General features: G+C 51.0%; 2 protein-coding genes across 6 annotated transcripts; one reads left to right on the top strand and one right to left on the bottom strand.

Moving 5' to 3' along the window:
- Positions 1 to 9,802: 9,802 nt before the first annotated feature.
- On the bottom strand, positions 9,803 to 14,486 carry Jrk (Jrk helix-turn-helix protein). Of its 2 annotated transcripts, none has more exons than NM_001104612.2 (2): positions 14,411 to 14,486; positions 9,803 to 13,113 (listed from the first exon to the last, which is right to left on the bottom strand). In NM_001104612.2, the coding sequence occupies exon 2, from the start codon at positions 12,677 to 12,679 to the stop codon at positions 11,006 to 11,008; it is 1,674 nt and encodes a 557-aa protein (NP_001098082.1). In that variant the 5' UTR covers positions 12,680 to 13,113; positions 14,411 to 14,486; the 3' UTR covers positions 9,803 to 11,005. The 2 variants fall into 2 exon arrangements, with proteins under 2 accessions (NP_001098082.1, XP_006241790.1); XM_006241728.4 differs by lacking the exon at positions 14,411 to 14,486 and adding an exon at positions 13,747 to 13,883.
- Psca (prostate stem cell antigen) lies at positions 14,131 to 22,255 on the top strand. 4 transcript variants are annotated; one of them, XM_039079881.2, is made up of 4 exons: positions 15,652 to 19,269; positions 19,978 to 20,127; positions 21,238 to 21,345; positions 21,572 to 22,255. In XM_039079881.2, exons 2-4 carry the CDS (start codon positions 20,076 to 20,078, stop codon positions 21,781 to 21,783), a joined length of 372 nt encoding a protein of 123 aa, XP_038935809.1. In that variant the 5' UTR covers positions 15,652 to 19,269; positions 19,978 to 20,075; the 3' UTR covers positions 21,784 to 22,255. The 4 variants fall into 4 exon arrangements, with proteins under 4 accessions (XP_063120316.1, XP_038935809.1, NP_001165577.1 ...); XM_063264246.1 differs by lacking the exons at positions 15,652 to 19,269; positions 19,978 to 20,127 and adding an exon at positions 14,131 to 14,693; NM_001172106.3 differs by lacking the exon at positions 15,652 to 19,269 and having other exon boundaries at positions 20,060 to 20,127; positions 21,572 to 21,827.
- Positions 22,256 to 24,134: the final 1,879 nt, after the last annotated feature.

Below are 24,134 nucleotides of genomic sequence, written 5' to 3' on the forward strand. Positions count from 1 at the left end.
ATGATCTGCCATTTTCTTTCTTGGAGTGCAAACAAAATGATGTAAACCCATTCTGTAATGGTAGCAATTAATAATTTGCAATACTGCATATTCCATAATGAACCTGCTAGCCCCATGAACATAATGTTTACTATAAACTGGAGAGCAGGCTTTCCCTTCCCTACCCACTGCACAGCCTCATGTTTCTTAGCACTGCATTGCTTCAGCCCTGCCTACAGTTGTCACAAGACCTCTGGTCCACTCCAAAACTCATATGAAACAGTTTTGTCCCATGAACTTTTGCTCCTGTCACATCTTTTATCATGGTATTTTGGGGGCATGTTATTGTTCACATCCAATGAAAGTTTCTTGAGGGTCTGTCTCAAATGCCTGGAACCAAAACAGAGTAGCAAAGACTTGCAATCCTTCCTCACATCGATGAGATGGGTTTCCTTCTCAATCTTCTTCTACATCTCAAAAGAAATCAGTGTCTGAAAAAGTTGTTTAAGAAACACAATGCTCAGAGCTTCCTAATGACCTCGAAGATTCCCGAAGCCACAGAGGAAGCAAGGGTTGATTCTGTGTTCAGGAAAGACCCAGGATAATGATGTCAGGCTCTTGCTCTGAATAGGTCACAAATGAAATGGGCTCAAAATGGGGGAGACATTGAAGAAACTTTGATTGCATACTTGGAAATGGATTGTTGCCTACAAGATGGGTCCTGTCTTAGTCTTCAGAAAGCCCGATAGTTATTTTTTAAAATGTTTGCTTGTTTGATAATTTCATACATATGTACTGCATTTAGATCATTTCTGTTCCTCAGTCATTCCTCAAACACCTCCCATACTCTCCCTTCCCTCTCAGACTCATGATCTTTTCTTTAACTATTATTGTCTTTTGCACACACACACTTAGATAAGATTGTATATATATATATATATATATACACACACACACATATATATATATATATGTACACACACACACACACACACACACACACACACACACACGCTGTTAACTCCATTTGATTTGTTCATGCATGCATGTATCTATGGCTGACTACCTGCAGTGGATAACCCATCAGTTCTCAGAGAAAACTGATTCTTCTACTATTAATCATTGGTGGCCTGTAGCTCTTTATCAAGGGTTTTGTGAAGTTCAACCATCAGTGTTGCCAAATCAACTGATGTCATCTTTCAGGCCTTGTTCATGCAGTAATGCTATTGGGAATTCATGTATCTAGGTAACACTGACACTCTGGCAACAGTCATCCTGGTCCTCTGGCCCGTCTTCCACAATGTTTAATGCTAATGTTTGGCGTAGGGGTTGTACTGTAGATGTACTAATTAAAACTAGGCAAACTATGGTCATTGAGTCTCTGCATTTTGACCACTTGTGGATCTCTGGAACAGTCTCCATCTAAGACCTCTGTGTGAGGAACAGGCCTGCCCTCAGGCAGAGGGTGGAGGGGCCAGTCTGAGCCAAACTGACTAGTGATCTTAGTCCACGGGTAATGACAGAGATCCCTAGAGGCTTAGTTCACCTACTCCATCATCTAACTAAAGGGAGATGTTTAGTTAGGGTTTCATTACTATGAAGAGATACTGTGACCACAGCAACTCTTATGAAGGACAACATTTCCTTGGAGCTGCCTTACAGGCTCAGAAGTTCAGTCCATCATCATTATGTCAGGAAGCGTGGCAGTGTCCAGGTAGGCATGGCACTGGAGGAGCTGAGAGTTCTAGCTCTTGTTTGGAAGGCAGCTAAGAGAAGAAGACTGACTTCCAGGAAGCTGGGGGAAGGTCTCAAAGCCCACTCCCCCAGTGACATACTTCTTGCAACAGGGCCACACCTGCTCCAACAGGCCACACCTCCTAGTAGTGCCACACCCTGGGCCAAGCATATTCAAACCACCACAGGAGGCATCCTCACCTTACCTAAACCTAATGGGACAGGGAGCCAGGACAGAACCTGGACCTTAAAGTCACCAGGGCAAAGGTCTCATTACCACCAGCTCCTTAGGTACATACATTCCTCATGTCATAGGATGTTTAGGGGGCTCCAATGCCCATGCTGGGACATAGACACAGAAGATGTCTGTAATGGTTTGTATATGCTTGGCCCAGGGAATGGCACTGTTGAGAGGTGTAGCCTTCCTGGAGCAAGTGTGGCCTTGTGGATATGAGCTTTAATACCCTTGTCCTAGCTGCCTGGGAGCCAGTATTCTACTAACAGCCTTCAGATGAAGATGTAGAACTCTCAGCTCCTCCTGTACCATCCCTGCCTGGATGCTGCCATGTTCCCGACTTGATATCAGAACCTCTGAACCTGTAAGCCAGCCCCAATTAAATGTTTTCCTTTATAAGACTTGTCTTGGTCATGGTGTCTGCTTATAGCAGTAAAACCCTAACTAAGACAGAAGTTGGTGCCAGGGACTGGGGTATTGCTGTGATAGGCCTGACCATGCTTTTGTTTGGAAGAATGTGGATTTGGGCACTTTGGATTTGGAAAGCAGTGGAATACTTTAAATAGGATTTGATGGGCTCTCCTAGTAAGAATATGGAAGACTTTGTTACTGGGGGCGATTTGAATTGTGCAGACCTGGTTTCAGTGGAGAATTTCGTAACGTGAACTGGAGACTGTTTTGTGGTATTTTGGTGAAGAATGTGGCTACTTCTTGCTCTTACTGAAGAATCTGCCCAAGGCTAAGGTAAAGAGACTCGGATTAATTGCCTTGACGAAGGAAGTCTCAGAAACACTCAGCACAGACTGTGTTCTCTGGTTGAGTCTCATGAAGAGCATTTTAAACAAGTGTAGCAAGTTTAGAAAGGAAATACATAAAATATATGGTTTGAGTATTAAAGGGACACCAGGAAATGAAATGAAGTTGAATCCTATGTTCAACGAGATAACATATTAAGGGAGTAGGACTTTGGGGCAAGATCCTACCCAGCTAAATTTAGATACAGGCATGGTGCTAAACACCTTTAATCCCAGGAGGCAGAAACAAGCAGATCTCTGAGTTCAAGTCCAGCCTAGAACAGAGCAAATTCTAGGTGAAGAAAAATTTAAATCCAGGCTTGGTGGACAACACCTTTAATCCCAGTGCTTAAGAGACAGGCTTGAGGGCGTGTCTCTGAGTTCTAAGTCAGTCTACAGAGCAAGTTCCAGGACAGCCAAGCTTAGGCAGTGAAGGAGTTGGTAAACAAACCTGGTGATAATGTAACAGAACAAGGGGGCCTTGTTCTAGCCTCAGCAAGCAGCAGAACTTGGCAGCTTCAGCCATGTGCCTCTGATTTTATAGTCAAGAGGAGGAGGCTACTGGGACAATTGATGCTGGTGAGCTGGAGCTAAGAAACTAGCAGTGATTAAGAAGAGACCAGCATCAAGGTGAAATCTTCTGGGAAGTGTTTTCTGAGAGCACAAAGAAGCTGTGTTTGAGAGGAGGCCAAGGTTGTGCCTTGTGCTGCAGCTGTACTTGGTAATGTGTGAGAGTCACTCAGGTGGTACTGGTTTTGAAATTATGAAGGAGTCATGAAGAACAGCTGAGACTTGGCACTGTGCGATGCCGCAGAAGGCCATTGGTGAAGGTGCAGCCTCAGTTGCAGTTTTCACACTTGGGTGTGTCTTCTGCCTCTTTGGGTGCCTCTATTTCTACCAACCCCATGCTAAGTCTATGCTAAACTCTCTTCCTAACAATACACAACTCTGCTTCAAATTGAATGGTCTTGAAATATAACATGGGGAAGTGTGGCCATGTTGGAATAGGTGTGTCACTGTGGGTGTGGGCTTTAATACCCTTGTCCAAGCTGCCTGGGAGCCAGTATTCTGCTAGCAGCCTTCAGATGAAGATGTAGAACTCTCAGCTCCCCCTGCACCATGTCTGCCTGGATGCTGCCATGTTCTCAACTTGATGATACTGGACTGAACCTCTGAACCTGAAAGCCAGCCCCAATTAAATGTTGTCCTTTAATAAGACTTGCCTTGGTCATGGTGCCTGTTCACAGCAGTAAAACCCTAACTAAGATGGTGTCAATAAATACTGAGAAAGAAAATGGAAGGAAGCAAAGCATGAGAATCACCAGTCTCCAAGAGGGAGACTTGCAGTCCCAGCCTTATGCTCAGCAGACAGGTGACAGGAGAGCCAGCCCAGTGAGAGCAGGCAGAGGTAGAGGTAGAGACTCATGGTGACCCCTCCACCATGTGGTGGCACTGGGGAAGTTGAATGGCAGGAACCTCCTTAGAGGAGCCACTGATGCCTTCCCTGGACAACACCTCTGTGTGAGGGGATGCCAGGCAGAAAGTCAATTCTGAAAATTTTGGAATTGTGATCCAGGGAGATGATCTACTTGACAGGAGGAATGTTAGCTCAGCCCTAGATGAGTAAATGCCCAAGACCTAATCTTGCCTTCACTAAAAGGCCTCAGACATACCTTGAGGTCCACTGCCTATCTCCATCCCACAGGCTGGGTGTGGGCTGGTAACTTTCAAGGGGGCAATGGGCAGACTGCAATATGATTTGGAATGCTTAGGGATTGCCCACCTCCACAATGACATGGTAAAGTGACATGGAGGACCGGGGGACCCAACTCCTCCAGGCCACAGGCTCTCCATCCCCAAGTGAGGCAAGAAAACCCTTGTTTATTGTATGCCATAAGCCCAACAGGGTCTGTGCCCACAGTAGTCCACCTCCAAACAGGAGAAGAAGGGGGCAAGTACAACAGCTCAGGCTCATCTCGATTGGGTGCTCAAGCCTGCAGGCTCCATCTGCAGCATCTGTTTGCCATCTGTAAAGTAGGAAGGCTGGTGGGATTATGGACTCAGGATGCAACTGGCAACGGACACATCATGGACTCTTCTGCTAAGTCCAGGTAAGGAACTGGCCTCAGCTGTTCACAGGAGGGAGACTTTTCTAAGGCCCTGGAAGGGGGTTGGCAGATGTGTAACAATGAGAGCAGGCTGTGCAGTGAGGGCGATCGTGTCAGATGCACAGATGGATGGGTGGTGAGTGGGTGGAAGAGGGAAGGGTAACTGAGTACAAATGGGCAGATGACGAGATGATGGATGAGCAGAGAGGTAGATGGGTGGGTAGATGACTGGATAATGGATGTTAGATGGATGATGGATGAATGCATAGATGATGAACAAGAAGCCATGGATAAATGGATGAACAGGTAAATGGTGGATGGTTGAGGAATAGGTGGATAGGTGGGTGAGTGGATGGATGGGTGGATGGATAGGTGGAGGGATCGGTGGATGATGAATAAGCAGTCAGACAATTGGAGAGATGGATAATAGAATGGAAAGTGTTTGGATGATGCATAGATGGATCAATAGAAGATGGGTGGATGGCAGATGATAGATGGGTGGATGGTGAAAGATAAGCAGACGAACAGATGAGTACATGTGTTCTGTAGTTGATGGACAGAAGTATCTGTAGGTAGATAGAGCATGTAGTAGGTCGAGTGGATGACTAGTGATGAATGAATCAATGAGCAGATGGATGGGTAGATGACAAGCCTAGTGGATGGATGATATTATGTTTGTGAACATCTGGTTCCCACTTTTCAACTGATGCATACCTTCCCCTGAGCCCATGGCAAATACACAAGGGGTCAAGGTCTCCCTCCTCATGTTGCCTCCTGACTTGGTACCCAGGCCACAGTGGTGTTCTTATGTTTGTACAATGGTATCCCCAGGGCCTTAACTTTAGTGAATACTCCGTAAACTCAAGGAAAGAAACAAAGCCAGTCACCTCTGATTCTGGAGCCATCAGCAGCCATACACGCAACCAGCCTTTGCTTCCAATGTGACTTTTGTTCAGTGTTCCCTCGCACTGGCTTTACTCCTTCATGCTCTTTTCTAACCTGCTTTGCTGTTTTCTCAAAAGCTTTGCCAGAGAACACAGCTACTGGGAGACAGAAAGTGAGGAGCAGAAATGCAGGCAGGCATTTCTTCCCTCCCTCTGTACCTTGTTTGACCTCAGACAGTGCTTCCAACTCCCCTGCGTGACTCTGGCTCCTCTTTGACCCCTGCAGGCTTCCTGATATTCTGGGGCTCCTGGTTGTTCCGGCCTGTCCCTGGAAGCTTCCTGTCCCCATCCCAGACTCCAGAGTGAACACCTCCTTCATGGGTCTAGCTGTTTAAGCCACAAATACCATGGGGCACCATTTCAGCCATCACTGCATTCACAGTTGCTTGGCCATCACTATACATTTCTAAAACAGAACTTCTGGCTTCATTAAAGAGCAGCTTCCCACCTGCCAGGCCCCGTCCACTTCCACTCTTTATGCCCTGGGAAGCATGTCTTTCTGAGATGCCTCATAGACAAGTGACCCTACACAATTTCCTGTCAGATCCTTCAGGACTCAATGTGGACATGACCCAAAGCCTTACTGCAGCAACATCAGTACCAGCCCCGCCAAGGCTCATAGGAGATGGGGTGAGAAAGCCTCAGAAAAGATCCAGAAGATATGCTGCTGTCAGGTCACCGAGAGAGGAGGTAAGAGAGGACACTGGAGGTCCTGAGAGGTTAACCCAGGGTTAGATGCTGAGCATGGTAACAGGCATAACTATCCTTTATAAAGCTTTTAAGGGATTCACAATGACATTCTAATTCCATTTATCAAGTGAGAAGTTAAGCATGTCAGCCCATAGTGCCACTTAATGTCAGCAAATAAAATCCAATTAGTAAGGAAGGCTCAGAAGCCCTTGATCAGAACAGCAGCTGAGGGCCTGGCTTCCCCACCACAAGAGAAGCTGCTTAGCAGAGTGTGACCTTGTAGTTGGATGGCATAGTGGCCAAGCTATAGTGTGGAGCCTAACACAGAGCTGGCATAGGGACCAGGCAGCCAAAGCAGGGCTGTAGAAAATGAACACTGAAGAGCTGTGTGTCCCTTCAGCTACAAGTGCTTTCCGCAGACCCACCGGGAAAGGATTTCCCAGGAACGGGTGCAGGTAGGTGGCTGGCCGCAGAATGGTCAGGCTTCAGGGTGTCTCTGGCATGCTCAGGTTTGGTTGTATAGTTGCTACTAAAACAGATATGGGAGTCATGGGAGTTTGTGCAGCCTTAGAGAACTGCGGGAAGATGTGGGGTGTTCCTGTGGGAGAAAGTCAGGGGCTATAGATGGGTCTGTCCTAATAGTCATGTGTACAGGACCTTGTGGATGGGAGGTTCACAGACCACAGGGCTCTGCCCTCTCAGCACAGGGCACAAACTTTCTGGTGTCAGGTCTGCAGGGGTGGCATTGAGCGAGAAGGCCCCCTTGTGTCTGTCCTTTTACTCCACACTGCTTCTCTGCCGGTTTGATGTACCCATGGGCCTGGTCGGATGTTCCTCCAACCTTCCCAGAATCCTTCTTCAGGAGGCCACAGCCCAGAATCCCTAAGCTTCATTGTGGCCGGCTTCCTAGGAAGCCCAGAGTATAAGGCACATGCCTACCCCCAGTTATAGGACAGTCAATTCAGCATTGTGGACAGCAGCCAGTCCTGACTCACAGATTACAAGGAACATAGGCATGAAGGTTGTAATGGCTGAGGAGCACACAGTGAATTTACTCCCACTAGAGATGGTAGTAGGGGACAGTCCTATAGGGTGATGTTTCTATTGAATTCCATGGAAAGATTTTCATTCACGTGTTTAGCCACCGAACATTTGTCTTTCCTACCTCCTGTCCTTTGTGAGTTGTGGACAAAGCTCTCCATCTCCCAGGGGCAGCTCTCTTTGGTTGGGCAAGCTCCTCCATGGATTGCTGCTGGGATAGGGGTACAGAGGAAGGATGGCGCTGAAGACTGAGGCTATGATCTCACTGATAGGACATTAGGCAGCCAGGGTGCTGGACAGAAGCCTGGGGAATTAGTGGGAGGACAACCCTGGTCAAGGAGTCCTACAGAGGGAGCTCTATCAACCCCAGCCAGAGGGTTCAGAATCCCTAAGGGGCCTCAGAACCCTGGCATCGCCCTTATCCCCATCAAACAAGAACTCTCATGGCTCTCTGGCCTGAGGATAGTGCCTCTAAGGGGCGCCACACCCTGATTTACCTCCCACCCCTGGAGCCTAAGCCTCTCTGCTATTAAACACATTAAGGGGTGAGGAGAGCTGGGGGTTACATCTTTGGAACCACAAACAGAATCTCTCATTAATTCCTTATATTTAGCCAGTCTGCAGCTTGCCCTGTCACTCAACAGGGAGCCCTGAACTCCCTACTTAAAAACCTGTCCCATAGGACAGCATGACACTAGTTGGGGATGCAAGGAGTGCCCCAGTGGTGGGGCTGCTGGGAGGCAAGAACAAGCAGGCAAAGGACCATGGTGTAAATGAACTGGAGCCAGGACCAGTGCAGTCCGCTCCAGCCACAGCCCACCATCTCCCACAGGTCACAGCTACCATCTCACTAAGCTCACTTCCTCCAAGGGCTAGGCTCCTAAGAGGATGACCCCAGCCCCAGTTCCCAGACTTGGACCTTCCCTCAGGGTTCTCTTCTAATTTCAGACCCAATCTTAATGAAGGTGACAGCAGCCATCACAGTCCCATCCAGGTTCCTCTCCCAGGCCTCACCCGACTTCTCATGGTACCCAGGTCCAGTGTATCTGGTCATGGGAAGCCTGTGTTGACTCTCACCCAGGTAGGTGGGCACAGAGCAGCCCTTCTTCCACCCTTTCACCCAGTTAACCCACCAACTTGCCTACCCATTGTTCTCTATTCTCTACCCAGAGGACAAAGACTGTGGCTTCTTTCTTGCTGTGCATGTACTTCTGTGGAAACAACGCTGTGACGGGATGCTTCTGCTCTTCCACCAAGCAGCAAGTGCTGGAGGTGGGGGCGGGGGCGGGGGCGGTTCTACCCAGGCCCTCATAAGCAGGGGACAATCTTCTCCAACCAGATGCCAGCAGGATGATCTTCCTTGAACAGCTGCAAAGGGCCAGGTAGGGCTCAAGTAACCACACCATGGCAGAGGAAACTACATAACCCGGAAATAATACCTGCCTCTCACTGGTCTAGGTATTATGGATATGAGCTCCTTGTGCACACCTACAGGCAATGAAGGAGCAGTCTTTACTTGCCATCAGAGCTGATAAATTAACCTCCTTCCAGGAAATGAGAGGTGATGTGAAAGGCCTCTTGACAAATATACAGAGAAGGCTCTGCTAGTGGGAAAGGAGCAGTCAGGAAACTGTGACATTGACTTGTGGTAGGAAGCAGGAATGAGCCAAGCATAGCAGCCTATGTCTCTGATGCTAACACACAGGAGACTAAAGCAGGACTGCCAGTTCTAGGCCAGCCTAGGTTACACGGTATCTGAGAGGCAGGATAGAGCAGACAGGATATAGGGGGAGCCAGAGAACACTCTGCCCTGGAGAGCTTGGGGCTTTCTGAGGGCCTCAGTGGCCACTGGACAAAGGGACATCTCCCCTGGGACCCAGGGATGAACACAATGGGGGCTGTTGTTGTAGAAGGTGCTCTGGGGACATCACGTATCTAGTAGTGGCAATACCAGGAACAGGTCAAGGTCAGCCAGCACTGGTCCTAGAATGTGGTCTGATGGACACAAACCTTATGGACCCAGCTCAACCAGGCCTGACCGATCCTCTTACAGTAGGGACTCTGCACTCCGCATGCCCACTGATGCTCAGGCAAGTGTGACTTCTGACCTCTGACCTGCAGCAGCTTAAATAACCATAACAATTACACAACGGTCCCCCATATAAATCAGAAACCTTGCAGCACATGAGCATGCAAATGTCACCCAGACACACAGAAAAAGTGGTGTGACAGAAGCATGACCCTGGTCAACAGGGACCAAAGAATCACAACAAAGACTTCTAAAAACAACCTAGTTATAATATTCACACATACAGGAAAAGCAAGACAACACTCGCCCACAACTACAGCTGTCCGCAATGACCATCCTCAGTTTAGACAGATACAGAAACACAAACCAACATTCCCCAAACCCCTCTGGCTCTCAGAGGTTCGGACAAAAGTCTCTTGGTGTAGCAGCCGTCGACCACTGGAATGAAAACTGGTAATACAGCCACAGGAATCGCAGAGGGAAGAAGGTCAAAGACAAAGCCACGGTGAACGAACAGAGCTAACGGCTGCAGACAAGGGCAATGGGAGTCACAGGCACAGCAGCCACAGTGCTACTCCTCAGCTACAAAGCTACAATGTCAGGAAAACAGTCACGTCCTCCGACAGCTGGTCTCCATAGAACTAACCAGTGCAGACACATATTCCACTGGAGTAGTGCTAACCCACCTACCGCCTCCCCTCACCCCCACCCCGTGAGCTCCAAGCCACTGAGTGTTGTTCTGTGACTTTGCAAACCATTCACATAAAGGCTGTTACTTTGAAATTTTGGGAAGCACAGACTTCTGGGTACATGTTGGCCTCTGAGCAATGCTTTAACTAGAACACAGTGTCTCTGTGAGACCTGGACCCTGGGGGTAGGACCTGCTCTGACAAGGACACTACAGAGCTTGCTTGAATTTGTCCATGGCTGAGGTGGGTGCAAACCAAGAGGACAGCATGGTACCTTTGCAACTAGCAGTGAGGGATGTGACCAGAGGTCAGACGCTGAAGACAATGCCCTCAAGACTGGGCTTGGGGTCCACCCATTGAGGAGAGCGAGCCTCCTGAAGGCTGGAGGTGCACCCCTCAAGGCACTTCAACCTGATAATGTGGCTCAGTCTTCCAACACCAGACACAGAACTGCCCCAATGGACCCAGCTGCAGCTAGGGGAGGCTTCAGAGTGCTGAGAAAAAGGGCACCAGGTCTCCTGCTATTCAAATGATATATTATCTGTGCTAGGAGGTACAGTAAACCACTAGCCAGAACATATGCAGCCCTCTGTAAACAGAGTGACCCTGACAAGAGCTATGCTCCTGGGGCTTGTGTCTGTGCTTGCTCTCCCGCTCATCTCCTCTCAGTATGCTCTCCTCCCTAGCAGGCAGTGTCAGCCCCCGAGCTGCAGATGCCACAGAGCAGAGCTGCAGAGGGTCAGCAGGTATAAGCAAGGTACTCTAGTTGTCACCTGCTGTAGATGAGCAAGGCAAGGCAGAGTGGGCTGTGGCCATGCACACACCAGGGTGCTCCTGAAGGGCCTCAAGTTTGATCACAGCCCTGAGAGCCACACGAGGCTGCCTCAGCTGCTGCTGTCTCCTGAATACTGTGTGCAGCGCCTGCAGCTGCCCCACCTCTTGCACACTGAAACATGGCTGCCGCTCTGCAAAGCGCACGAGTGCCTCGAAGGATGTGGCTGCCTGCTCCCAAACTGTCTCCTCATCCTCACCAGCATCTTTCTCTGACTTTTCTGCACACCCAGTGGTCTGGGATGGTGCCACAACAGCAGGGGCCTCATCCATGTCCCTCCCTGACACAAGCCGCTCTTCAACCCTGCTGTCCTGAAGCCTGCTGCCAGAACAAGAGGGCCCTTCTTTTACAAGCTCAAGGATGTGTGCGAAAGTCTTGTGAGGCTTGATGCTACAGCACTCTGCTTCCTCCCCAGAGGAGGAACCTTCAGTGAATGGGACAGTGGGCCACAGTTTCCTCCAGGCCCGCCTGAAGACCTGGCTAGGCACAGCATTCCAGGCGCAGGCCACATTGACTATGGCATCATTCACGTTGTGGCGGGTGGGGAAGCCCTGTAAGGCCACAGGAGGGTTAATGAAGAGCCTCATGAAGGCTCTTCGAATGCCTTGCTCTGTGGGCTGCAGTAGGGAGGTCACACTGGAGGGCAGGAAGATAGTGAAGACATTCTCTGACACCAGCTCTGACTCCTGTGGGTGGGCCCGGGAATGGTCCAGCAAGAGAATGGCCTTGCTGTCTTCTGGTAAGCCTATGGTTCGAAAGTGCTCTCTCACTGAGGGGACAAAAATATGATGGAACCAGTCTGAGAAAATCTCCTTGTCTACCCAGGCATTACCCTGGGCCTTGTAAGCAACAGGCAGGTGCTGGATGCCTCTGAAGGCTCTGGGGCCGCCACCCTTCCCGATGGCCAAGGGCTTGATTCTGTGGGAGCCTGTGGCATTGGCGCACATCAAGACAGTCAGCCTGTCCTTGCCCTGTTTGAAGCGGGGCACAGTCCCATCATCCGGGGTAGAACTTGGCAAGCAGCGCCAGACCAGACCAGTCTCATCAGCGCTGTACACCTGCTCAGGAGACAGCCCATGCTCAGCTGCCAGGCTCCTGAAAAAGCCGCAGAACTGCTCAGCGGCTTGGGGGTCGGCCACCTGCTTCTCACTAGAGGCGTCGAGCTTTTTAATGCCGTGCCTGGCCTTGAAGCGCCAAAGCCACCCTCCAGAGAACACACAGGGCTCTGTCAGCCGCATCTGCTTATAGAAGTCCTTGGCCTTTTCGATGAGCATAGGGCCGGATACGGGGATGCCCTCAGCACGCTTCACCAGGAACCACTCATAGAGTACCCGGTCCAGGTGCTCCAGCTTTGGGGTGTGCAGGGTACGCCGCTGCTCCAGTGCCTGGCGAGAGTCTGAGCTGGCAAAGAAGCTGAGTAGCTGGGCCTTGTGGGCTTTGATGTCGTACAGAGTGGACATGCCCACGTTATACTCCTGCATCAGTGCCTTCCTACTCTCCCCGCGCTCCAGCCGACTGCAGATGTCAATCTTTTCCTTCAGGGTCAGCACCACTCGCTTCCGCTTCTCCCCCTTGCCCTTGGCAGCAGCCTGCTTGGAGGCCATGAGGAGGGAGCCCAAGCTAGGCTGCGCCTGTCCTCACTTGGCTGTTTCTTTCTGGCTCTTGGAGCCACAGTCTCTCCCTGTCTTCTCTGCCTGCCGACGGAACTGATCCCAGGCTCAAGACAAGTTCATTCTTGGCTCTACCCTCTGTCTCTTGCCTCAGTTTCCCTTTAGTATCGGGGCTCCAGCACACTTAGGCCTCAGATCCTAGTAGTAAGGTCAGCTGCTGTTCTCTTCAGGGGAGGTGGCAGGGCAAGCTACCCTGGACTGCTGGGGTGCACCGGGAGCTTTGGGTCTCCACACAGATAGCACAATGGGACACTTTTCCCCTTCAACTTGTCCAGGTTTCAGGTTAACGAAGATTTGACGGTCTGAGCTGGGAATACTTCTCATGAGGATTCACGTTGTTACGTTGTCTCATCCGTATACTTCAGGAACTGGAAAGCAGAGGAGAAAGAAAAACGTTACTAAGAGCACTCAAGATATGCTTAGATTCAGTGGAAAGCGTCACCTCAAAGATCAGTGCCATTTGGGTGTGCTAGCCAGTCTGATAACCATCCTTGCAGACCACAGAGTATTACCAGCAACCTTCATAACTAATCAGAAAAGGTAATAGCCACAATGCATTCCTAATAGCTTCTCTTTTCCCATAAACCTTATCTGGAACGCTCCTTCCAATCAAGCATTTGATAAGCCAGAAGGCCACAGAGTTACTTCCATAAGCAGCAAAAAAAGTACACCTGGGACCACAATGTAGGTAGGAGACATGAGACATTTATTCAAATGTTTAATAGCTCCAAAGATAGACACCAGCCAGCGTTTAACCCTATTCCCTTAAGTCAGCCCCCTGGTCTGCAGAACTTGGTGCTGGTCCCCATGAGTCTCCCATTCTAGTCACATCGAGGGTAGTATACATGCCACTGGCACATGGCATTTGTTGTGGGCCCCTCACTGTGGAGTAGAGGGAAATCAAGGCCAGAGTCTACTCTCAGAGGGATCTTTAACAACAAACCCAGGCAGCTGCGGTTTTCTGCAGCAACTTGAGGGGCAGATGCTTCCAGGAGGCTCACCTCATGATGGCTTGCGGCCTGCCCTGCAGATGTGTTTAGAAACGAAATCTTGCCAAACTGAATGTGGTGGTCCAAGCCTACCATCTTAGCATTTGGGAGACTGAGGCAGAACTGCTTTGAGTACAGGCCAGCCTGAGCTATCCAATAAGTGCTATGAAGGAACAAAAGGGAAGGAGGAAATTTGAATTTGGTACCACTCTTAGAACCTCCCAAACGTGACTGCGGGAGGCTTCTAATCTTGGGACTTCCAAAGGAACAATGATAACCAAGGACCACTTGAACAGGAGCTTAAAGGACCCCTTATCTGGAACGGGGGTATAAGCTAGGAGAAGCTCCTATGGGGAGAGGCAAATCTCTTTCCGTAGGTTCTGCGACGTCTAGGGAATGCATGGAAGAAACAACCTGCAACCGGCTGCAGCCCAGACGACACGTAGGGGGAAAAATTCAAAACACGGGCAAGAAACAAAGGGTCCTGGGAGGGCCAGAAACAACCGAGCTTGCCCGGTCTGCGTACTGGTGAAGCGCATGGGAGCCGAGGGATCTGAGAAGGGATGTGCCAGTCCCGAATGCGACTCGACTCCAGTCTCTGGGGCAAGAGCGCAAGCTGGGCCTCCAGTCAGTTCGCGGAGGCGGCCCCAGCCCAGCACGGCCCGGCCCTACTCACCTGTGGACCCTGTACCGCCGGTACCGGCCGGAAATGCCAGCCACGCAGCTCTCCACCGGTCCGCTCCTCGCGGCCTTCCCCGACTCACTTCCGGGGGCGCTCTAGACCACCGGGAGGCTTCGGTCTCAGTGGTGTCTAGGTCGCTATTCCGCGACCAAGCAAGGAAGAGGCCCCGGCCGGGCAACTCACCCGCCCGTAGAACAACGAAGGCCGGAGGAAGCCTCGCGTTTCCTGAAGAACGGAAGCCTCGAGCCCAGCGTCCGGTTCTGGGAGCCATGGCCGGGTTAGCACGGACGGGAGGTTGGGTCAATCGCCACCTTGCGGTGGGAGGTACCCAAGGTCCGCCGGTTGCTAGGAACCTCCTTCCCATCCCTGGGGACCCTGCCTTTAGCTAGGGTTCAAAATGTGACCAATTTAGACGATTTTGATGAAGATATTTGAAACATAGCATATAGCGTAGAGGCTTTGAGAGACCTTGAGATGGGAGACTGGAAAGTGTGCTGCGGTCAGTTGTGTGGTGGCCCGTGAGGGTGCCCAATCTCCAGTTCCCTTAACCTGCCAGAGTTCAAATGGTGAGAGGAACTTGGCAGATATAACTAAAAGTCGTCGAAGTGTGAAGTTCATTCTGATTGTCTGGTGGACCTCAGGCAAGCACAATGGTTCGTTGTTAAAGGATCAAATGAGAGAAGACACTAATGAAAACTGTGAACTGACAACAGCCTGGGCCCTGTGCTTTGAAGATAGAGGAAGACTACCATTCAAGAAGTCCAAGTAGTTTACAGGAGCTCCAAAAGGCCCGGAAACATTGTCTCTCGGAATACAAACCTGGTGGCACCCTGATCTCAGTACCCTGGCCCGCAGAAGTGTGAGGAAAACGAAATTGAATTGATTGGGGGATCCATGATGGGGTGATTAGCTCCAGCTCCATAGAAACACAAATTGCGGAAATTTGTTTCTCTTTAAATCACACCCTGGACCCTTCTGCCGGTTCTTCCCCACCCTCTCTTGTTAAATCCCTTGCCCTCTCCATTCCTACTCCCCAGGGATCTCCAATACAAGGTTTCTAATAATACCAAGGAAGCCTGGGTGGCTCCCAAATCCATGTCTCCTTCCAGAATCTCTTCCCTGATGTCTAAACTTCTGTCTTTTATCCCTACCTGGGCATAGCTATCCACATGCACCTTGAACAGTGTTTCTAAAATGGAGATGGGAACCTCTTGACCAGCCTGGATCCACCTTCACATTCACCCTGAACTCTTCCTCACGCCCCACACCCATTCTACTACATCTGATTGGCTCTGCCCCCAGAATCTATTTTTTGGATTTCCTCCTTCCTTTTACCCGCCTGACCTCTGACTTGGCTTTCTGTTGCCCCCTCCTTGTTCCTGTTGTTCTGACCTTACATCATTGTCGACTACTGCTGCTGCACTGTGAGCGGAAACAGTGGCTTGAGACAGCCACTGTCTTGTTGTAGCACATGACTGTGGGTAGTGAATTAACTGCAGGGCAGGACAGGGCTAAAATGTACATGACACAGGAGGAAACTGAGTCACAGAGGACACCAGGCACATGATGAGACTGAAATCAAGGACCCTTAGAAGTATTTCTGTCAAGTTTTCTGGACTCCCCTGGGACAGCTGGCTCTGTCTCTGCATGTGGCTCTCTCCTGTCACCTTGTAAACATGGGATCACACACTTCTCTTGGGATAGGGCTTGGCATGGAACTGCAGCTTGGCACATGACTCCAGAACCATTGGTCTTATCTCAAGGACTGAGTGCACTCTAGCAGTGGGCAGGGTCAGAAAGGGAGGAACATTGGGGACCCCTCGGACCTGACACTAAGAGCTCTCCTCTGCTACCTCCCACTAACCCATGGGGTTAAGCCCTTGAGATCACAGTTGTTCTAGTGCAGCCTCACCAGCCAGACTTGCCCTCCCAACTTACCTAAAGTGGGCTTGGAGAGTGTCAGTCTGGACAGATCACAGTCTACCCATGATCTGGCTCACCTCGCCATCTTCCAAGTCCCTAAGTCATACCTGTCTGGTTGTTCCCTCTGTCTTCAGGCCTTTGCCTGTAGAAGGCCTGGACCACAGAGATGCCCATTGCTCAGATGGAGAAATTGCCAACCTCCCCTTCCTCCTTACAAAGTTTCTCAGGCCTTCCTCTCTCACCAGCTTGTCTCCAAGGAGGAGTCGGCATGTGAAGGAAAACAGGGAAAGACAGGGACAGCTCCAAGAGATTTAAGGCAGAAGGCTAGCTGGTGACAGTTGGGAGCCTGTGGGAAGTGGGTGTGACAGACAGAGCCATGAATAGTGCTGAGGGAAAATCACTTGTGGGTAAGCAGGGACCATAGAGATTAAAACTTGGACATGCCCCAGGATTCAGTAGGGCCTCTGGAACTTCAGCCTTCAGCCCACTGACCAAGGGGTTACCCCAGGGACCCAGCACCCAGGACTTATACGTACACATATGCTTACTTTCACAATACAAACATAATGTACATTTGACCTATACTCACATTCTGTCATGTAGCACAGGTTTCCACTTCACACGCAGAACTTCCAAGGAGTGGCTTTGACTTCCAGGACCCAACCTGGGGACCTTAGTGGGTCCTGGAAGCCTGGCTCCAAATGTGTCATATCCCTGACCTGAGGGACCATGTTTCCAAAGGCCTGGAGTGACATAGACAGAAATCAGTTGTAGTTTTACATTCCACGTCCTGACTTGACTTTTTTTTTCTGTCAAAATATTTTCATTTATTTTGTACATATTTCTTTTAAGTTTTTTTCATCTTTATTAACTTGGGTATTTCTTATTTACATTTCGATTGTTATTCCCTTTCCCAGTTTCCAGGCCAACATCCCCCTAACCCCTTCCTCTCCCCTTCTCTGAGGGTGTTCCCCTCCCCATCCTCCCCCCATTACCACCCTCCCCCCAACAATCACGTTCACTGGGGGTTCAGTCTTGGCAGGACCAAGGGCTTCCCCTTCCACTGGTGCTCTTACTATGCTATTCATTGCTACCTATGAGGTTGGAGCCCAGGGCTGACTTGACTTTTAAAGGCTACCTTTGTGCAAAGTTTCAATTACACCCAACTGTGATTTGCATCCAAGTAGGGAATACCTTTGATAACCCCCTAAGAAGAGGTAGCCGTCTGATGGAAAGGCATAGTTTTGAGACTCCATACCCAAGGAACAGTGGCTTCTTTGCTATGTGAACGGGCAGGTTCTCCAGGGAGTATGGTGGGCTGTGGAAGGGAGTGGGGGAAAGAGAGAACAAGAAAAACTAGAGACTCAGGCAGTGGAGCCAGGCTAAGGGTGAGTCATGTCACGGTCCCACCCAGATCACATTCACTCCTGGAGGGAGTGTGCCCTTTTTGTGATAGGCCTTTTCAGGAGGTGTACTACCGGAGGATCCATACTACAGGGTCCAGACTAGAGGGTCAAGACTTAGAATGTGGCCAGGGTCAGGGCTCAGCATCTGGTCATGATCAGACTAATATATGGACATGGCTGGGACTCAGGGTGTGACCACAATATTGCCCTATTTGGGGACCAGGGTCACCAGAATGAGTGTTCAGTTTTGAGCTAAGGTCACCACAGAGTTAGGCCTGTGGTGAGGGGTGGGGCTACACAAAAGTCATAGCCACAGTCTTCAGTATCTGAGGTGAGGCCATTAGGCCACCCTTTGGCCAGAGTTCCCACTCTGGGCACCACTGGTGTCTGAGGCTCAGTGGTTGTGCAAGGTGCTGGCATTGTTAAGCAGATCTTAACCTGTGCCTACTCTATCCATCCAGTGCCCCTGGGCTAAGACTAGCAGAACTGTCTCCAGGCATCCATATGAAGACAGAAGCCTTGCTCTATTCAACAACCACCACCTTAAGAGCATTCGCTTCATATCAAACCCGATCGACAAACATTTACACACCTGTAAATATTTGGGGAATGACTGGCCCCGTTCTATCTGGTGCTGGGTACCCATGCCTCCAAGTGCTGAGACAGATAAGCAAGGTCTCCAGGAGCAGCCACCCCAGTGGGTGGGAGCCGACAGCCATACAAGGACACAACCAAGCTGTGGGCACTTACAGCACTCCCTGGGTTGGCAGACCTGTGACAGAAAGGGATGTTCCAAGAGGAAGTTCTAGGTGGACAGAAAGGAGGAAATCGTCTCAGAGAGGGTACCCTTACCTTGTGTGACCCTGGGCAGAATCTTGCCTCTCTCTTTCTCTCTGAGTCACAGGTTCTTTACAGCTAAAGGAGAGAATTTCCAGTGAAAAGTGGCCAACCCAGAATGCTAGAGAGTCTGGCAAGGGGGATGACAGAGGGATTGGAAGTAGAACCTGTGGGCTAGTCCGCGGTTACTGCATATGGTCCAGGCGTGTTGGGGCATGGAATGGTTCCCTGAGACTAGAGGGGAATACTTTTTAGTCTCCTGTGTCTTAAGTGCTAGGAACCTTTAGGGTGAGGGAGTAACCAAGGCTCTATCAGCACGGATGAGAGAACATCAGAGAGCAGAACACTGTCCCCAGTTGTGAGCAAATAGATGGTGGCCATGACCAGCATTTTTAACTGCTGGCACCTTGCCAGAACAATCGTGTGCCCAGCAGTGTCACCCAGAAGGCAGAAGGCTGGGGAATGTAGGTGAGCCTCAGGTTGAGACAACAAACAAGAGACCACACATCATCCCAATGCCAAGAGCAACAGGAAGCACTGTTCTGTGGTCAGAGCTGCTTAGGGAAAACCAACCAACAAGATCTGTGGCCTCTGCTAACAGAGAGGCAGCTGCTGCCACTACAACCCATCCGTGAGGCTGCCTCAGGGAGAGATGGCCTGGCCTCTATCCCTCCCTGCTTTGTTCCGGTAAGCCGGATGCCTCCCAGATCAAAGAGCAGTGTGCAAAGTGGGTCTGGGGAGATTGGAACATAGCCAGTGGTAGCCTGTCTCCCCACTTCTTTTTTCCCTTGGAAAAACTCATGGAAGATGTGTTTCCTGGCTCTTTTGTAGCTAAAGTTCCAAGTTTTTGTCGTGAGGGGGGTTGGGGGAAGGATTAAACATGAGTTTATGGCTCTCCCAACTCCTCACAGGCTCTTAGGTCCATATCTAAGAAAAGTGATCTCAGAAGAGCTCCTATTTAGTGGCACCTTCTGCAGCCAGTCATTGTCATTTGAAGCAGTCATTGCTACTATTGTCTGCTGTCTTTCAATCCAGGCCTGTCTCCTCAGGGGACACAGGCCCCAGACAGGCAATACTACACTGAGGCGGTGCACTGGGGCCCTAAAGAAGCACCTCTGTCCTTGGCCAAATGGTTAGGGGAACAGAGAAGCTCAAGAAAGTAATGTCACAGAACTGGCCTCACTTCCCTGAGAAGGGCAGGAGCAATGGTGGGTGCCTTAGGACTTCTAGCCCTTGTTCTGTGGGCGCCTAGGAAAGGGCTTCTAGCAAAGACAACGGCCCCACCCTGGGAAGGCAGTGCCCTCCAGAGCTAGAAAGAAGGACGAAGGCAGTGGGAGGAGTGGTGTGAGAGATCAGATTGGAATGGGCTGGGCCTTGGGCTTTTACTGGCTCCAGGGGACCTGTCACTGTTGACTGTGGGCAGCAGAGCCTTCCCTACCAGCTGAGACCATATAAAGCCTCTGGAGACACACTCCCAGGTGCTCACTGCAACCATGAGGACTGTCCTCCTTCTCCTGCTGGCTGTCTACCTAACCCTGTCTCCAGGTAAGCTTCAGACAGCAGGGGCAGGGCTCGGAAAGGAGAGACGAGGAAATATCAAAGGGGTAGATGAGATGGAAGACGGGAAGAGGAGAGAGAAGACTGAGGAAGCCAAAGCCGCTTTGTGGTGAGGACTCTTACTACTGTCCTGTGAGAGGCAGGCTAGGAGGGACTGAAGGACTTCCAGAAGGAAACGCTACAGAGGGGCAGACACACAGGGATACTGGGCCTTCATCAATGTCTTAAGCTGAGAAGTGTCACAGAGGGAGGGGGAGGAATGTAGCAGGGAAGGGTTCTTGGAATGTCTTGAAAGAGGCCTCACTGGTCCATCCCTGGCTACTTTTGCCTCCAGTGTGAGAGTCCACTGGGGGGCAGTCTGTGATGATCTATTGTGCTGGGCCCTCCCATCAAGTGACCCCAGAAAGGTCACTATACTCCTAGAGCCTCAGCCTCCTGTCCCAGACAAGGAGAAAAAATGTCCCCAAGGCCACTGGCGACCTAGGCAGGACAAAGCGTGTGGCCACTGAGGTCAGATGTTAAGCACCTATTCCTCTAGATGTGACTTTAACCCCAGCTTTGCTATCTTTTGAAAAGAGAAGGTGACCCACATGCCCTGACTTCTGGAGCTACTAGCCCCAGGCATGGAGCAGGACTTCCCTAGGGCCCCTACCATTGCCACAGAGCATAGTGGGGGTGTAGGAGGAAGCAAGCTGGGCTCAGCGAACAGACAGGCTGACTTCAGTGCCTTGTAGCATGAGGAAGTCATATGTCCTTCCCTCCAGCCTAGTGCACAGAGGGGCTTTTTCCAGGTGTAACCAGTCACTAGGCCTCTTGCCCCTCTCAGGGATTACGAGTGCTTAAGAAAGCTTTAAATTCCTGAATAGTGAGTAACAGAGCAACATGTGGGTTTGGGTGACCAAAGCAGGGTAGGCTGGCACAGAGCCCTCTGTAAAGGGTACCAGAGGGCTTGGGGCTTTTGTCTCCTCTATGCTTCAGCGGTCTGGATGGCGCTGAGCTGTCTCTCTCCACTCTGTGTTGGGGGTGGGAAGGCCTGGTATGTCTCTTGAAGTGTAGCCGGCCAGCCTCTGAGCCTCAAGCCTCCTGCTCCACCCACAGGTGCCGCTCTGCAGTGCTATTCATGCACCGCACAGGTGAGCAACAGAGATTGTCTGAATGTACAGAACTGCACCCTGGACCAGAACAGCTGTTTTACATCTCGTGTCCGTGAGTGCCCCAACCCCCACCCCTGTCCCCACTGCCTGCTGCCCTGCCATGCAGCCTCCCTCCCCACTGCAGCTAGACAGCGAAGAAACTGTCATTCACCAAATTTCTGGTCTTTGTGGGGTGGGTCTAGAGATTTTATCATGCTCAGGAATGGGACCTGAGGCAGGGGCAGAGAGGTGAATACCAAGACTTGACTTTAATCCCAAGCATCACTCTGTCTTCCCAGGGACCATTGGACTCCTGACATTTATCAGTAAGGGCTGCAGCTCAAAGTGTGAGGATGACACGGAGAACTACTATGTGGGCAAGAAGAATATCACATGCTGCTCCTCTGACCTGTGCAATGTCAACGGGGCCCACACCCTGAAGCCACCCACCACCCTGGGGCTGCTGACTGTGCTCTGCAGCCTGTTGCTGTGGGGCTCCAGGGATCTGTAGGCTCTAGGAGAGCCCTACTATAGCCCTACTGTGCAGGGATGTGCCCCACCCCCACCCCCACCCCCACCCCCACCCTCACCCTCACCCCAGGCGCACAACCACCACCATGCTAACTCCCACACCCGACTGGCCTCCCACCAGTGGTCTCTCTCCTCTCCGCGGCTATTTCTACAGCTAGTGCATTGCCCACCCCACCCCACCCCATCAGCACTGTGCCCTACCAGTTCTGATCAGATGCTTCTGCTGCAGGGCTCCCTCAACGCCCTACTCTCTAGGGCCTGAGCCAGAATGCACAGCAGCACTTGGGGAGGGCCTGGTAACGGCTGGGAGGAGATGGCCTGAGCAGAAATGAAGCTAGGTGGGTGTGAGGTACCAGGAGTCCTAGGAGACAATGCCTGGTAGGGGACACGCTCTACATTTATAGAGCTCTCTGATACAATCATCCTGTAATAAATGCCTGTTGGGTAAGTGAGAGAGCCTCTGTCCTTAAGCAGCCCACGATGAGTCTGGTCCCCATAGACATGTCACTGACCTTCGGGGTTGGAGCCCTCGTCTTGGCACCTGGCAGGAGACAGGACTGCACATCTCAGGACACCCAGCCCTTGTTCTACAGACTCAGGCTCCTTGCCAAGCTTCTCAGAGTCCTGGGTGTTTCTTCTGCTGTCCTCCCTGTGTAAGGCTGAGCCCAGAGCTAAGAGGACCCCTGGGAAAGATAGCACTGCATCCTTCGGCTCCCTTCAGCCTCAGTGAATCTACTTTAGAAAAACTTGTTCTAGCTGGTCCTGATGGTGTTCACCTTTAACCCCAGCATTTGAGAAGCAGGCAGATCTCTGTGCGTTTGAGGCTAACTTGGTCTACTGAGGAGCTCCAGGTCAGCCAGAGCTACATAGACCCTGTCTCAAAACAAAAACAAAGAAACCACCCCCTTTGATTTAATAGTTGCATGTGGCAAGCACATAGGAAATATGAACTTAAAAAGGAGCAGGCAGTCAGCCACCCTCACCCCAGACCGCCCCAGCAGCCCACACTCCTGACCTCTTTCTGCTGAGTCTGCCTGTGCATTGTGAAGCTTGGGAAGGTCTGTCTACAGGAGGACATGCCACCCCTCCCATCCCTGGGGAAACCCTTTAGAAGGAAGCCTGTCTTACACCTGGAAATAGCCTAGACCCCGGGTGGGAACCCGAATGAGGACCCTATTTTTATAGCTGATCCCCACCCCCACCAGTGTTGAGATAGCATGAGGAAGTCAAGATGTCCCTCCCCACCTCCCTCCAGCCTGTGCACAGTGGGCTTTTCCCAAGTGAGACCAGTCACTAGGGCCTCTGACCCCTCTCTCAGGGATCACCAGCACCTACAGCTCTACATTCCCGAACAGTGAGTAACAGCACAAACTGTGGACTTTGGATGCCCAAGAGGAAGAGGCGCAGGGCACTGAGGGTCAATGAAGGGCCCAGTTATGTACTGAGCCAGGGGTCAGAACCCGAGTTCCAAGTTCATAGTGTGATCCCAGTGGCCAGGAGTACAGGAGTCGTGCTGAGGGAGAGCCTGGCCAGAGAGAGGCTCCAGGGCTCTCAGATGCCGTCAGCCTTTGTGTATGACCTCAAGTAGGAGGCCTCCCTCTCAACCCTAGGGGAAAGTGAGCATGTAGAGGTGGTACAGCTTTTCCAGGCTGCTATCTGAATGACCCTGAGTGCCCCTTTCCCTCCAGCCCTCCCCAACAAGCTGCCTCCTTCCTCACCCACAAACAAGCCTAGCTTGCCAGCGACTGAGTCCAGGCTCTGGGAGCCCTGTGTCTGCAGGAGGACACTGCAGATCTAGGGGTCTTCCAGCAGAATGTTACATCTACTAGAAACATGATGCAGGACTGGGTCCAACAGCAGCCATGGTGGGGAAGGATGTGCTTGTGGGAGGTACTGCTGGTGGTACATCTAGGGAACCTTCTGGTTCAGGCTTGCTGCCTTCTCTGGAGACAGTGGATGACAGGACAGTCTGCAGGACCCTGACACACTCCGTCTGCTCAGCAGTGAGGAGGCATCTGCTTGGTTTCAAGCACTGCTCCTGGCATACCGCATCCAGCAGTCAACTAGAGTTGATGGGTTCTCCTTAGCACTCCTGCACACTCTAGAACCACCCCATGCATGGAGTCGGCAGGACGACAGACTCAGATAAATATGAGAAATATGGGAGTATTCAGTTTCTTAACACAAGAGCTGGGAGAACAAAGGAAAGAGGACGACAGAGCTGGCTCCCACAGAATGGTCGCCCTCCCTTGGCAGACTCAGCCCATCATCAGGGACTGCACAGCAACTTCCCCTTAGCCAAGTCTCTCTCTCTCCCTGTGGTTTATGCCC

This window comes from Rattus norvegicus, chromosome 7, assembly GCF_036323735.1.
Source record: "Rattus norvegicus strain BN/NHsdMcwi chromosome 7, GRCr8, whole genome shotgun sequence".
Lineage (NCBI taxonomy): Eukaryota > Metazoa > Chordata > Mammalia > Rodentia > Muridae > Rattus > Rattus norvegicus.